Raw genomic sequence first — 14,266 nt, 5'->3', positions numbered from 1 at the left:
GTCTTTCTGCAGCGCACACTCTTGTGCAGTTCATACGGTAGGACACAATGGTCATTCAAACGCTCTGGCTTATACTGTCTCAGTCTGCTCTGGGCTGTGCTCTTTGCCGCTCATCTTGCATGATCACATTCTCACACTGAAGAGGGATCTATCAAAACTGAAATCCAAAAGGAACAGAGGAGAACAAGGTTTATAATATTCATGCCATTCTTTCTCCAGTTCTGTCTTCTCTTATCTTGTTTTGCTTCACCTTTAGCTTTCTGACTTTAAGATGATGTTATTTCTATTACAACATTCTACTCTTTTTGTGGTCTTTATTATATTTGTTTCTCCCAAACCAAAAATGGAAATGGAAGAATTAAATTTCTTTGTCAAAAGTATAGCAGAGGCACTGTGCAGCAGACCACACCCATGATCACACCTCTCATTCCATAAAGATCTGACTGGTACCCTGCCACTCTATAGAGCCTTTCTTATTTTCTTCCTGCCCCTGGCAATTTCTCCTTCCTCCAGCTTCTATGTGAGATACTGCAAGATCCTTGAGGAATCTTTGTCTAGAAAATTACACCTCTGCCATACAGGATCATTGCGTGCCACCTTTGTTTGGGTTAGTGCTGACATTATCCGAAGGCTGGAATCCCCTGAATCATCAGTGCCCGGGGATTCAGTATGGTCACCTTCAAGGTTGTCCCAGTGACAAATGACGTCAGCCCCACTGTTCAAAACAGAAGGTGTCTTAGTACAAACAGGTAATGTTTTAAGGTCATGGATGAAGTTTAGTGAGTGCTAATAATAAACAAAGGAATGGAAACTGAAAGGGATGAACAATTCCAGAGACAAGGCTTTGGGGGTCTTATCAAGATAGCAACCCTTTGGGAGCTAGATCCGTACTCTGGGATCCTGGAATCTCTGTAAAAACAAAATAAAACAAGACTTGCTTTATTGGGTAAGGAGAAAGTATATTTAGTAATTACCTAGTAATATAATTAATAACATAAATTGGTCAAAAAAAACCTGTACTCTTTGAATTTTGAATTGAATATATGGAATAATTTCAAAGGTCTCGAACATTAAGAGCAACCAGAGAGAACCTGCACTGAAACTCTCAAGGTCTGCACATGTGGATATCACAGTGTAAAGGAAAGAGCTCTGAGGTTTCGGTTTCTTCCCTAGCTCTTTTCTATACTTGCTATACTGGCTCTGAGACCTAAAGCAGGCCACTCTCCCTGCAGTTCTGTTTTCTCATTTCTAAAATGAAAGTATTAAATTTCATGGCATCTAATATCATTTCCAACTGTACAATTCTGTTTCTAAGCTATTCTCATTCCAAGAGGAAATAATTTTGTTTTCATTTCTATATATCTTTAATTTTAGACAATCTCAAGCCTAGAAGTGGTTCCATAAAAAGATAAAGTATTTTAAACCTCTCTCTCTCATCTATTTGTTATATATGTAGACAATGTCTGTTACCAATGATCTCTGGGTTGGGAAAAGCGATTTTTACTTTCCTCTCTACTCCTGAATTGTTAGATTTTTTTTTCATAATAATATATATTTATAAAAAATGTTAACACAAAAACTAGGCCTTTTTACTTTCTGGATTTCTAAGAATAGGACATATGAAGTAAAGTTAAACTCAGCTCATCAAAGATAAATGACTTAAATAGTTCTTTTGTCTATCATATTTTTATAGATTGCTTTGAAAAAAACTTAGAAAAATCATTTGAAGAGATGAAACACTCTCTCTCATTGTTCCAGCTTCTTTCTGTGGATGGCAGCAAGGTTTTATAAAAAGGAATACTCAATGAACTGCATGCATGGGACTTTGGATTCTTTTTTCCAGTTGCAGTTCTCTTTCAATGTATATTGTAAACAGCAGAGATCCGAGAATTCTCATCTAAGTTATGAGCCCAAACAAATGATCAGGTTACACCTGTTTGGCTTACACTCCCTTGGAAACCTCTAAACTCCATTTTCCTGGGCTTGAAGCACTAGTTCGCTTCGCTCTCAGGGAAATATTATAATCAACTCGTGCTTTTTTCAATCAAGTGAATAACCAACTGGATCTCTTCTAAATCTCCACATCTGTGTCAAGAGGTGAGTTAAGCTTATTTCTTTTATAATAGGCTTTGACTATTTAATGGGAAAATTGCATTTCTTGTAACTGAGTAGTTCATTACTTTTTTTTGAAAAGTGTCAGTGAGAGAAGTAATCCAAATTACTACAAACTTTGACATACACCCATTTATTTTTGTGTTGCATCACAGATGCCCTTTCTGGGTGAGCTGCTGGGAAGTCAAGTTGCACATTTGGAATGTGTGATTGACTTGAGGGCTTTTGGAAGCTGTAGCCAAGGAGAGCGCAGGGCCTGAGCACAGAGCTTGTGGGCTAATGTGACTGAACAGGATGAGGGGGCATGGAGCAGCACAGGACTTTTCAGAGCCCTTTTCTGTGCGGATTGAGGGCAACTTTAGCACTGCTTCTACTAGGGGATCCTCTAAAAAAGGCAATGCCTATTCAGGAAATTAAGATACCTTGCAAGTGTTGTGTGTGCACGTGTGTCAGCCTATGGGGGTACTATGCTTTCTACTCAGTGTTTCTCATGGATTCCTAGTATTAAATATTTTTTTTTAGCATATTGTTATTTACATGTATAAAACCTAAAACTAGACATAAAATTCTTAGACTTCTGGCTCTTATATATCTGTATTTACAAAAGAAAAAATCAAACATTAAAAACCAATAAGTAAAATTAAAGTGTAGCAGACAAAAGTTATCATTTTACTGAAACTAAATTACTACTCACTAAGATAATTGGTTGCTGACTGCTTCTAGAAGCCCAATTCTTTGAAGCTGGGCCTGCAGTTTCGTGGGCCAGGTGATGCCTTGGCTGTTGTCCACCACTCGCTTCCATTCAAACTACAGGCTTTGTTTATGCTGCGCACCCACTATCGTGGATTCATTTGGCATTGTGTGGAGCACAACCATTGTGTGCTGTTTCTCACAGGCCGAGATAATTAAGGATCTGGTACTTGGTTCCAGCAGGATTTTAAGCACAATGTAAATGTTCTGTGTAAAGGGCTGGATAGTAAATATTTTAGGCTTTGAGGTCCATGCTGTCTCTGTCACTACCACTCAACTCTGCAGTTGTAGTGTGAAAGCAGCCATCGAAAACGGTAAACATATTGGCATGCCTATATCTCAAAAAAACTCATTTACAAAGCAGGTGGTGAACTGGATTTGGCCCGAGGGCTATTTGGTTTGCTGAACCCTCATAAATAGCAGTGTGGAAATGCTGGAGTCCTGTGGCAGCCCTTGGTTATGAGCTGGTCATTCACCCTTTCTGTTTTTTTGTGCTTGTTTATTTTTTAAAATCATAGAAACAATAATACACACATAAACTTCCTGTAGACCCTTAAGAATATAACCATAAATCCTCAGGGGGCCATAGATTCTGGGTTTGAGAAACATTGTTTTAGGGATTTTCCAAATAGCCATCTCCAAAAAAGAAAATGCCTTGTATTCAAACAGGGAGTTAAAGAGTCCATAAGTGCCAGCAGGTGCAACAGGACTCAGAGGTGGAGAGAAGCCTGTGAGAGGAAACTCTTTTCTTCAGGGGTTAAATGATTTATGTGCAAGCTAGGACGGAGCTATGGGTAGACCACAGAACCCAGCGCTCCAGAGGGAGTGGAGACCAGCTGTGTAGGTCTACTGCTGGATGTGCTGCCGACTTACTGGGAGTCTCTGATGAGTTGCCCACCTGAGTTTCATTTTCTTCATCACTAAATTGGGGGTTGAACCACACATGGTGCTTACTACCTAGGATGAAAGTGAAATGCTCACAAATGGTCAAGTGCTATCCAAGGATAGATACTATTATTACTAACAGGTGAAAGGGGCTGGGTATGAAGGCTGATGGCTTTTTCAGGAATTGTCACTGCCAGTCTGCAAGGCAGTTGGAAATCCAGTGTCCCTCAAACACAAGTTTCAAAACAGCATGTTTTGATAATTACGAAGCAGTTCTCTGGCTCCTGGTAGTGCAAAGCGCTTTTTGGACAGTACTTAGGCCCATTCAGAGTGCAGAGCGGGCACTGCACTTGGTAGGGTGGCCTTGCCTCTCTTCCCTCCTGGAAGCCAATTGTGCGGGGAGACAAGTCGCTGGAGTGGCAAAGGCCCATCCTGCAATAAGAGAAGAACAGGTGGGTTGTTCAACAGGGTTCTCAACGGTGTCACAACAGTCAGGGACTGGTGCTCAGCTACAAAAATTCAGAAGTTCAGGTGTATAGTTTACACAGAGTTGAGTCTGCTCTAAGGGATTCATCCATGGTAGCCAAGCCCAGGGGAACCTGATTTATAAAGTGCATCTCGAATAACTGGGACTCTTGTATCTAATCTCATGTCCTTATACAGCTTAAGGAATCTCGGCAAGAAAATTACTACTCAGAAGGTTGCTTGGTAAATTGGAGTAATAAGAATAAAATAATTGTTACAGACATTTAATCCAGCATATAGAAAAGCCAGATGAATTAACTATCCCTATGCCTACAACGTGGTTATTGTGACTCATTTTCTGAACCTAAAGACCTGCACACGTTCTCACTAGCTCTGACAATAGCTTAGCATGTTTGCAACAGAAGTTGTCCCAGAAAATTCAGCATCCTTGGTTGCAGAAGAGAGAGTGATTGAATATTTAGTACCTGTACATTGTAGTCTTTCCTGTGTATAGAACTATGTAAACACTGAGAAGATCTATGTGGTTTCTATTCCTCTATACTTCACATAGATCTCTACTCTTTTTATCCTTTGCTTCCATGTCATTATGCTAGTCACAGGAACACAGGGTTGATTTGGTTCTACCTGTTTTTTCATTTACTAGCCACTTTACTCAGGTGCTCTCTGGTTGCTTGATTAGATCTAGCATTTCCATGGTTATCCCAGGTATATCCCAGGAATACATGACAGATGATCTCTTTGGGATGCATTTCTTCTACAAATGGCTACTAATCTTTTCCCATGATGGCCTTTACTCTGTTCACACTCAAAGGAGGTATTTGTCTCCAAAGTCTGAGTTACTTAATTTAGTCTGATTGTGCTCTCACTCCACAATGTTGTATTTTATGGAGGCCTGTGATTGTATTCTTAATTTCTCTTCATCAGTCAGCAGAACTTTGGAATAGGTGGTGGAAGCTTTTTGGCTGAGTTTTTGGGGATCCTTTAAATTTTACAGGTGTGATGATGATGACATTTAAATTGTTGATATTTATTATTAGGTGCTATCCTAAGTGCCTCCGAAGAACTTATTAATGCTATACGAATGCAAGTTCCTTTCTAAGAGAACAGAATTTGGCATGTATAAATTTATTTCCTCTAGATTTTAATTGGGTTTGGATCCTGTAATACAGGAATAGTTATTTTAAACTTTGGATTTACACAATTCTTCAACTCCAAAATCCCCATTCTGAGGATTAGCTAGGTAGCTACTGTGAAGAGGAGGTTTAGAACAATTAGTCAGTAATTACTACTGGAGGACTCTAACTTATCCCTATAGCGCATGAATGCACATGCACTCTAACACACCGTGGCTCTATTTCCCAGACATATTCCATTTGGGATTTTTAATAAAATTATGAAACATTTGAATCAATATTGAGGCAAATAATGAAAACTACCCATTGCTGTAAGTTTAACATTTAAATTATTTGAGTAAATAGAAATGAATGGATATTTTCTAACCATAAATATTATAAGCTATGACAACAAAGAAATATGAATATTATTTTAATTTCTCATCTTTTAGCTGAATTTTATTAGTGTGCTCAATAGGGAGAGTTAAGACCCTTGAAGACCATATGAGTGATTTATTCTATGGCAAAGAGCAAAGAAATTAGAGACAATATTTCACATGAGGATCAACTTTTCTGCTTCTTTAGCTAAATTTAGTTAATAATTAGTTACTAAGCAGCAGAAAACATGATCTTTGACTCCAAGCAACATAGAAGCTTCTTTGGGGAGGAAAAAATACAATCGAGACTAGTTAAGATGTTATATTATCAAGTGCTGAAATACATGCTAAGGTTTAGGGGTTACAGAACCTGAAGAGAGAAAAATCACAAACTGGAGGATGGCAAGGAGGTGTTGGGGCTGGAGGGCAGAGAGGAGGGAGGAGCAGCATGAGTAAGAGAATGGAGATGGGGATAACGTGAGGGCCCGAGGTGGGGAGACAAGGTGCATGGGTGGGGAGAATGAGCCAGCTGACCAAAATGGGTGTTGAAGGATGTTGGTAGACAGAGGGGTGTAAGATTAGGCAGGATCTTGAATGTAAAGGTGGGAATTTGACATTCAATTCCAAAATATTATGGAAGCCACAGTAAATTCCTGAGCAGAGAAATAACAAGATAAACATAGCATTTTAATCTAGTAGCTGAGTACAGAATGGCTCTTAGGAGGGAGTCTGGAGACTTCTTCCACTTACTTTTCTTGCAGAGAGGAGGCAAAATCATCTGTATCTCGGATCCAGCTAGGAGTTAGAGGAAGAGGGGACCGCAGAACAGGGATGCTGAGTTTAATGGAGAATGGAGAGGCACTTAATTCAGACAGAGACAAGAGAGACTGAGAGTATAAGAGAAAGAATGGTTGAGGTTGCTGAGTGTTTCTGGGGAAGTTTCTGAGTCCTAAATTCAATTAAATTTGAATTTTAGATAAACAATGAATAATTCTTTAGTATAAGTAATCTCGAATAGGATGGCACACTTATACTAGAACATTATATGATGTTTATCTGAAATTCAAATTTTACTGGGCATCCTACTTTTTTTTTTTTTTTTTTTTGAGACAGTCTCACTGTGTTGCCCGGGCTAGAGTGCCATGGCGTCATCCTAGCTCACAGCAACCTCAAACTCCTGGGCTCAAGCGATCCTCCTGCCTCAGCCTCCCGAGTAGCTGGGACTACAGGCATGCGCCACCATGCCCGGCTAATTTTTTCTATATATTTTTAGTTGTCCAATTAATTTCTTTCTAATTTTAGTAGAGATGGGGTCTTGCTCTTGCTCGGGCTGGTTTCAAACTCCTGAGCTCAAACAACCCGTTCGCTTCGGCCTCCCAGAGAGCTAGGATTACAGGCGTGAGCCACCGCGCCCAGCCCATCCTACATTTTTATTTGCTCAATCTGGCAACTGTAGATCCTTTTCTTAAAGAACATGCAGTCTGTACAGATATTAATCACATAAATAAGTATGTGATTACAACTTACAAGTGGCATGAAGGAAAAGAAGCCAATATTATGAACAAGAATACCAAGGAAGACCTGATTTAGATTGGTGGGGTCAAGGGAAGCCACTCTGATTCAGGTGAAGGGGAAAGAGCTTTGCAGGTGGGAAAAACAGAATGGATTTAGGGGCCTAAAGGAGAAACTGGAAGGAGAGTGCCTCTTGAAATCCAGTGTACTTTGGAGTACAGGATAAGGATGGAGAGGCAGGTAAGGACACCACTACACAGGTCTTTGTTGTCCAGGTAAGTATTTGGCCTTTTTCCTCCTACCCCAAATGCAGTGGAAATCCATGGTAGGGCTTTAAGTAGAGAAATGAGACTATGCTGTATCCATTCTAAATGTTACTCTGGTTATGGGATGGATAAGGGGGACAAGAATGAGAAAAGGAGTGACAGGAAGCTATTATGGTGTTCCAGGCAGGAGATGAAGATGGCTTGGGTTAAGGTGGTGGCAATGCAGGCAAAAAGAATGAAAAGTTTTGGAATGTAGTGCAAGGTTAAAAACTTTGGCCTTGAATGTAGATTGAATGTGTGGTTTAGGGCAAAGAGAAGGCTGACAAATGACTTCCAAGTTTCTGACTTCAACACCTGGGTGGATGCTGGTGCAATTTCCTGAGCACTGGAGAGGATCAGTGCTTTGGGTGGGGGGCAGAAGGTAAGTAAGTACCAGCCAGAGTTCATTTTTGGATATTTCAAGTTTATGAGGGTGGGTGTGGTGGCGCACACCTGTCTCAGCTACTCAGGAGGCTGAGGCAGGAGGATCACTTGAGCCCAGAAGTTCAAGGTTGCAATGAGCTGTAGTCATGCCACTGTACTCCAAACTGGGAGTTAGAACAAGACCTTGTCTCTAAAAATAAATAAATAAGTTTATTAGATGCCACCCTAGTGGAGAAGACAAGGAGACAGCTGGAGGTCAAAGATGAGGGGTCTGCACTGGAGATACATAATTTGCAGAGTCACTGACATGTAAGTAAAGGCAAAAAAGATTTAAAAGGATTCATCATATGATTTTCCTACAAGGAAACCTTCCAGATGTATACTGATTGGCTTGATTTGTAAACATTTATTCTATAAACAGCTTTCTCCGATTGTTAAAAAAACACATACATATGAAAGAGCGATGGCTGTTTGGTTTCTTAGTATGTCTTTTTTTTTTTTTTGAGACAGAGTCTCACTCTGTTGCCCAGGCTAGAGTGCCATGGCATCATCCTAGCTCACAGCAACCTCAGACTCCTGGGCTCAAGCGATCCTCCTGCCTCAGCCTCCCGAGTAGCTGGGACTACAGGCATGCACCACCATGCCTGGCTAATTTTTTCTATATATTTTTAGTTGTCCAATTAATTTCTTTCTAATTTTAGTAGAGACGGGGTCTCGCTCTTGCTCAGGCTGGTTTCGAACTCCTGAGCTCAAACAATCCGCTCGCCTCGGCCTCCCAGAGAGCTAGGATTACAGGTGTGAGCCACCGCACCTGGCCCAAGCAACCCTTCTGACTCAGCCTCCTGAGTAGCTGGACCTATAGGTGCACAACAGCACACCCAGATAGTTTTTTTTTTTTTTTTTAGAGATAGGGTCTTGCTATGTTGCCCAGGCTGGTCTCAAACTCCTGGCCTCATGTGATCCTCCCACCTTGGCCACACAAAGTGCTAGGGTTACAGGCATGAGACCCTGTGCCCAGCTTTTAGCTCTTATATTTAGGTCATAGATCCATTTTGAATTAATTTTTATAAATGGTCTGATGTTGGGATCCAATGTTATTCTTTTGCATGTGGAAATCCAATTGTCCCAGCATCTTCTCCCCACACCTACTTTAAATTTAGATCAAATGTTTGGGGAAAATTTGCAACTTTCCAAAATTATTCCTGATATTGAGAATATTGAACATTTTACTTTCTGAAATGTTTGATCAATTGACTTTTCCAAACTAAATTCCGTGAACTTAACTACTACTTCTTAAGAGAAAGGAGAAAGTCATAGGAAAACTGGTACATTAGAATTGGTAAGTGGAACTTTTAAAAAACTAGAAGTGATCTTTGGCAATTTAAAGAAAGAGAAAAATTAAGAGCTCTTATTAAAAATAAGGGGAAAATCTGGAATTATTATTATTAAGAGATTAAAAACATTGTGCTAATGACTTCACTGATTTCAGATGCTTAAAGGTCTATTATATGAAGATTCCTGACTATTGTCTACCTTCACAGGAACAGAACTAGAGAAAAAAAATGTATTTAACTTGCATTAAATAATTTAATATGTATTAAATTTTGTGCAATAAAATTACATAATGGGTATTAAGTTTATGAAGTGGAAAGACTTCACTTTGACACCAAGAAAAAGTTTTCAATGGCAAAAATAATGAAAATAATAATGATAGTGTTTACTGAGCACCTACCATGCGTCAGACCTGCTTTGAGGGTTTTACTCATATTAACTCGTGAAAACCTCACAAACTCCATGAGGTAGGTACCATTACCATCACCATCACAGAAGAGCTTGGACTTGAACCTACAGAGTCTAACATTATGCCTAAGCTCTTATCCATCTTAGTTGAAAGGGAACTAACATTAAAACACCCCTTCCCCACCAGAAAATCCATTGTCTTTCCATCAGCAAAAAATTTGAAAACAGGATGGGCACTTATCGGTCAAATGAAAGTCATAATCCTGGTGCATGATGACATCAGTCCTCTGATTCTATTCAAAGATCAGTAGTCAGTCACTTTCTTACTGCTCTTCTTTTAGCAACATAGTCTCTTACCTTCCTCCCTTCTCTAAAATGTCCAGCCGGGACTTTCAAATGTTTTATAACATTACATAAATATCTTCTTGAATAATAAGGACAAAGCACAATGACATATGTCATAGGGAAACACAATACCTTTTTTCTTTTTAATCTTTGGGGCTTTCTTTTAATAATTCATGAAGACATTAGCCTTTGAGGTAGATTTAAGAATACTTTTTATTTAATATAATTTTGTTTGTGTTCTGAAAACCAAGGACATTGAAGTATTTATTCCCTACTCAATACGGCATTGTGTACATGTGTCTTTGTTTTCCCTGAAAATACCTCTTAACCTTCATTTATCTTCTCTGGGCTCTAGCGTGTGGGCTTGCTCCATATTGTTCCCTCTGTAAGAGACAATGTGATGTTCTCCGACAGGTGTGCTGTTGTAATAATATCCCAAGCTTCTTAACCCCTTGGTTCCCTTCACACTACCATTTCCGTGATTCTCTTTTGGCTGAGTCTATGGAAGAAGCAACAAGTAATTAATTTTTGTAATAGGAAACAGGACCTGAAAAAGGCAAGGTTTTCACCTGAGAAAGTAAAATAGTGCCAGTCCTGGAGTTCTAGCCCACATCTTTTGGTTATGGTAGAAAGTTAAAAGCAGTGGTTCTCAACTTGGGAGATTTTGTTCCCTCTCTTTGGAAATGTCTGGAGACATTTTTAGTTGTCACAAATGGTGAGGAAGGGGTTTGCCGCTGGCATCTAGCTGCTAGAGGCAAGAGATGCTGCTAAGCACCTTGCAATGCACAGGACAGCTGCGGAACCAAAGAATTATCCCACCCAAAATGTCAAGAGTGCCAGCATTGAGAAACCTTCTTTTGGAGTAATGAAAATGGACTTGAACTCTGCTCTGCATCTTGTGTTATGACCTTAGGCATGCGCCTTCAGAGTCTGCTATCTCATTTGAAAGAACAAAACCACCACCACCATAAAACACACAGAAAGACAAAAAATAAAACCACCTTTCAGGGTGGTTGCAAGAGATCAACTCAAAAGCACAGAATAGAATGCTGATCATATGATGAGCCCCAAAACAACAAAAAATACATCAGGGCACATCCCACGGAGTCCAATAATAAGACAATATGAAAACGGCAGTGCTAGAAAGACAATGTCACTGAAATGAAAAAGAAAGCTCCCCAGATTCTCAACAGCTTTTAGAGGGAAAAGAGCAAGAGATGGAGAGAAGTGTAAGAGAGAATTAAACAGCCCTGAGGATGTACCAGGAGGGGAGGGGAGCAGATGATGAAACTGGGAACAGAAAGTAGTGGGAGGGTGGTATAGGTGAGAGGGATTTCAGCAGTGACTTGGGGATGAATTTGAGAGAGATTCAGGAGGAATCCAAAGAACTTGGTGGGCAATTTAAAAAGCACCATGAGAGAGGAGTCTAGGATGAATACTAGATTTCTGACTTGGGTGTTGGGGTGTTGGTGAGGCCATTCAATAAGACGATGAAATCAAAGGGCAGTGAAGATAATAATTCAGCTGTAGATGTATCAAAGTTTGGAGTGCCTGTGGGACATGCAGATGACAATCAGGAGGCAGTGAGATATGGGGGTCTGGGGAGGAGCCAAAGATTTGAGAGTCAGGAACTCGAAAGAAATAGTGGAATCCATGGGAAATGAATGATATTTTCCAGGGAGAGCACAGAGTGTGAGATAAGAGCAGAGGACAAAACTTTTGAGAGCCGGACAAAGAAAACTAAGATGGAACAATCAAGAGAAGCAGAACAGGAAGAGAAAGCAGAGCAGTGTGGAACTCAAGGCTGAGAGCACTTTGGGAACACAGGGCAGGAAACACTGTCAAATGTCACAGAAAATTAAATAAAATCCAAAGGGTCCAGAAGATTTGGTAGTTGGTTGCTAACTTTAGCATGAAAAGTTAAGTACAATGATGAGCAGAAAAACTAGACTCAGTGAGTTTAGGAGGAAATAACAGTTGAAGTATTATAGAAATAAAGGATAAAGAAAGAGAGACTGTCAGAAACATAAGCTATAAAGATTCTCCTCCCCTCAAACAGACAACACTTAAGCATATTTATATGCCGACAGGAAGGGGATGGTGGAGGTTGAAAATACAGACTATAGAACAGGGAAAATGGATAGATCAAGAATGGGAGGTAGAGCTGGAATGATTATTTTGAGGTAAGGAGAGAGACCTTTCCTTCCAAACTGGGTAAAGAAGGTAAATTAGGGCCAGGCGTGGTGGTTCATACCTATAATCCCAGCATTTTGGGAGGCCAAAGTGGGAGGATTGCTTGAGGCCAGGAGTTCAAGACCAGACTGAGCAATAGTGAGACCCCATCTGTACAAAAAATAGAAAAATTAACCAGGCATGGTGGCACACACCTGTAATCCCAGCCACTCGCTGTAATCCCTGCTGCTACTTCCATCTGAGGCAGGAAGATGGCTTGAGCCCAGGAGTTTGAGGTTGCAGTGAGCTATGATGATGCCACTGCACTCTAGCGTGAGCAACAGAGTGGGAGCCTCAGCCTGGAGGGTAAGGGAGTATGAGTTGAAGGAAGTTCATATTGGAGAGCTTCATTTTTCACTATCAAATTATAGGCAAGCTTGGCTGCTGATATGGGAACTGAGAGGAGGTAGGGGTAGCAAGTAACTCTTAAGGCATTAACAAATTAGAGACAGTGAGTAGAGACCACAACTTCAACAACCTGACACGTGAAGGACATCTCAAGATACTAGGGTCACCTTGCGATTCATATCTAATTCTTTCCAGATCAGAAACATAACCCATTCAGCTTAAGAGGGAAGCAATAATCCAGAAAGATCTTGCCAACCACAGAATTGTGTGAAAATAAGATAGTGTGTGTGTGGGATGATTGACCAAATTTTAAATTAGAGTGGGCATGGGATAAATTATCACAGCCTATGGGATTCTTAGAGAGCCTACAACATTCAGAGTTGTTATAACACAGAAACTGGAGTTTATCTTCCATCATCCCTCCAATAAAACAGTAGAAATGATAAATAGAATACAAATAAGTGAATCATGTGAAATTGTTTTCTTTTGCAGAGTCTTGCAATTTTTTGAGCCTAAGTCATGAGTTGGATGTTCCTCAGAGACCTCCTGAGTGGAGTAAATAAATACTCAACTGGGATCGGGCGGATTTGGCTGGCCGTCGTGTTCATCTTTCGTTTGCTGGTCTACATGGTGGCAGCAGAGCATGTGTGGAAAGATGAGCAGAAAGAGTTTGAGTGCAACATTAGACAGCCTGGCTGTGAAAATGTGTGTTTTGACTACTTCTTCCCTATATCCCAGGTCAGACTTTGGGCCTTACAGCTAATCATGGTCTCCACCCCTTCGCTTCTGGTGGTTCTACATGTAGCCTACCGTGAAGGTAGGGAGAGAAGGCACAGAAAGAAACTCTACGTCAGCCCAGGTGCAATGGATGGGGGCCTATGGTACACTTATCTTATCAGCCTCATTGTTAAAACTGGTTTTGAAGTTGGCTTCCTGGTTTTATTTTATAAGCTGTATGATGGCTTTAGTGTTCCCTACCTTATGAAGTGTGATTTGAAGCCTTGTCCCAACACTGTGGACTGCTTCATCTCCAAACCCACTGAGAAAACGATCTTCATCCTCTTCTTGGTCATTGCCTCATGTTTGTGCATTGTGTTGAATTTCACTGAACTGAGCTTTTTGGTTCTCAAGTGCTTTATTAAGTGCTATCTCCAGAAATATTCTAAAAAATTCAAGTCTTCGGTTTGTGAGTGCCACAACCTCAGATATGTTGAGTGTGGTGAGATAGGGGCCCCTCCCCTACTTCAGAATCGCCATTCAGTCTTGGCCATAAACACATCTCTGCAACCTAAAGCAAAGCTACTTTGTGATACACAGGAAGGCTGAAGAAAGCCTGCCTCCCTGCTAAGCAAGACCTAAGCTGGGTTGTAAAACAAAGGGTGTCAGCCTTAATATCATCTGCGAGGAATTTTTTTAAATTGTTAATATGCTCTTAGCTGTGAACACTAGCCAGAGGTCTCGTTGTTTTGTTGTAGGGTTTTCCATTTTGTGGATACACGAGTTATTTTTGAATAGTTAACTGCAAATTATTCTGAAGAAATCCAACTAACAGCATTCTTTTAAGAGCTTGGGTCTGTCAGAAAAGAAGGAAACCCTAGGTAGGTTTTCTATTTTTTGGAACTGTCTCATTACAATTCATGCACAATGAACTGGAAAATATAAAAAGTGACAGTTCTGA

General features: G+C 40.3%; 1 protein-coding gene across 1 annotated transcript; it reads left to right on the top strand.

The window, feature by feature from the left end:
- Positions 1-2,043: 2,043 nt before the first annotated feature.
- On the top strand, positions 2,044-13,914 carry GJB7 (gap junction protein, beta 7, 25kDa). Its single transcript, XM_012638182.1, has 2 exons — positions 2,044-2,097; positions 13,081-13,914. The coding sequence occupies exon 2, from the start codon at positions 13,108-13,110 to the stop codon at positions 13,912-13,914; it is 807 nt and encodes a 268-aa protein (XP_012493636.1). The 5' UTR covers positions 2,044-2,097; positions 13,081-13,107.
- Positions 13,915-14,266: the final 352 nt, after the last annotated feature.

The sequence above is a fragment of the Propithecus coquereli genome, unplaced genomic scaffold, assembly GCF_000956105.1.
Source record: "Propithecus coquereli isolate 6110/MARCELLA unplaced genomic scaffold, Pcoq_1.0 Scaffold127, whole genome shotgun sequence".
In the NCBI taxonomy this organism is placed as follows: Eukaryota; Metazoa; Chordata; class Mammalia; order Primates; family Indriidae; genus Propithecus; species Propithecus coquereli.
The sequence above is the reverse complement of the archived record's forward strand: the minus strand, read 5'-3'. Positions and strand labels throughout refer to the sequence as shown.

What these genes read in the sequence shown, in the direction of transcription:
- GJB7 (XM_012638182.1), top strand. Translation starts at nt 13,108, where the DNA reads ATGAGTTGGATGTTCCTCAGAGACCTCCTGAGTGGAGTAAATAAATAC.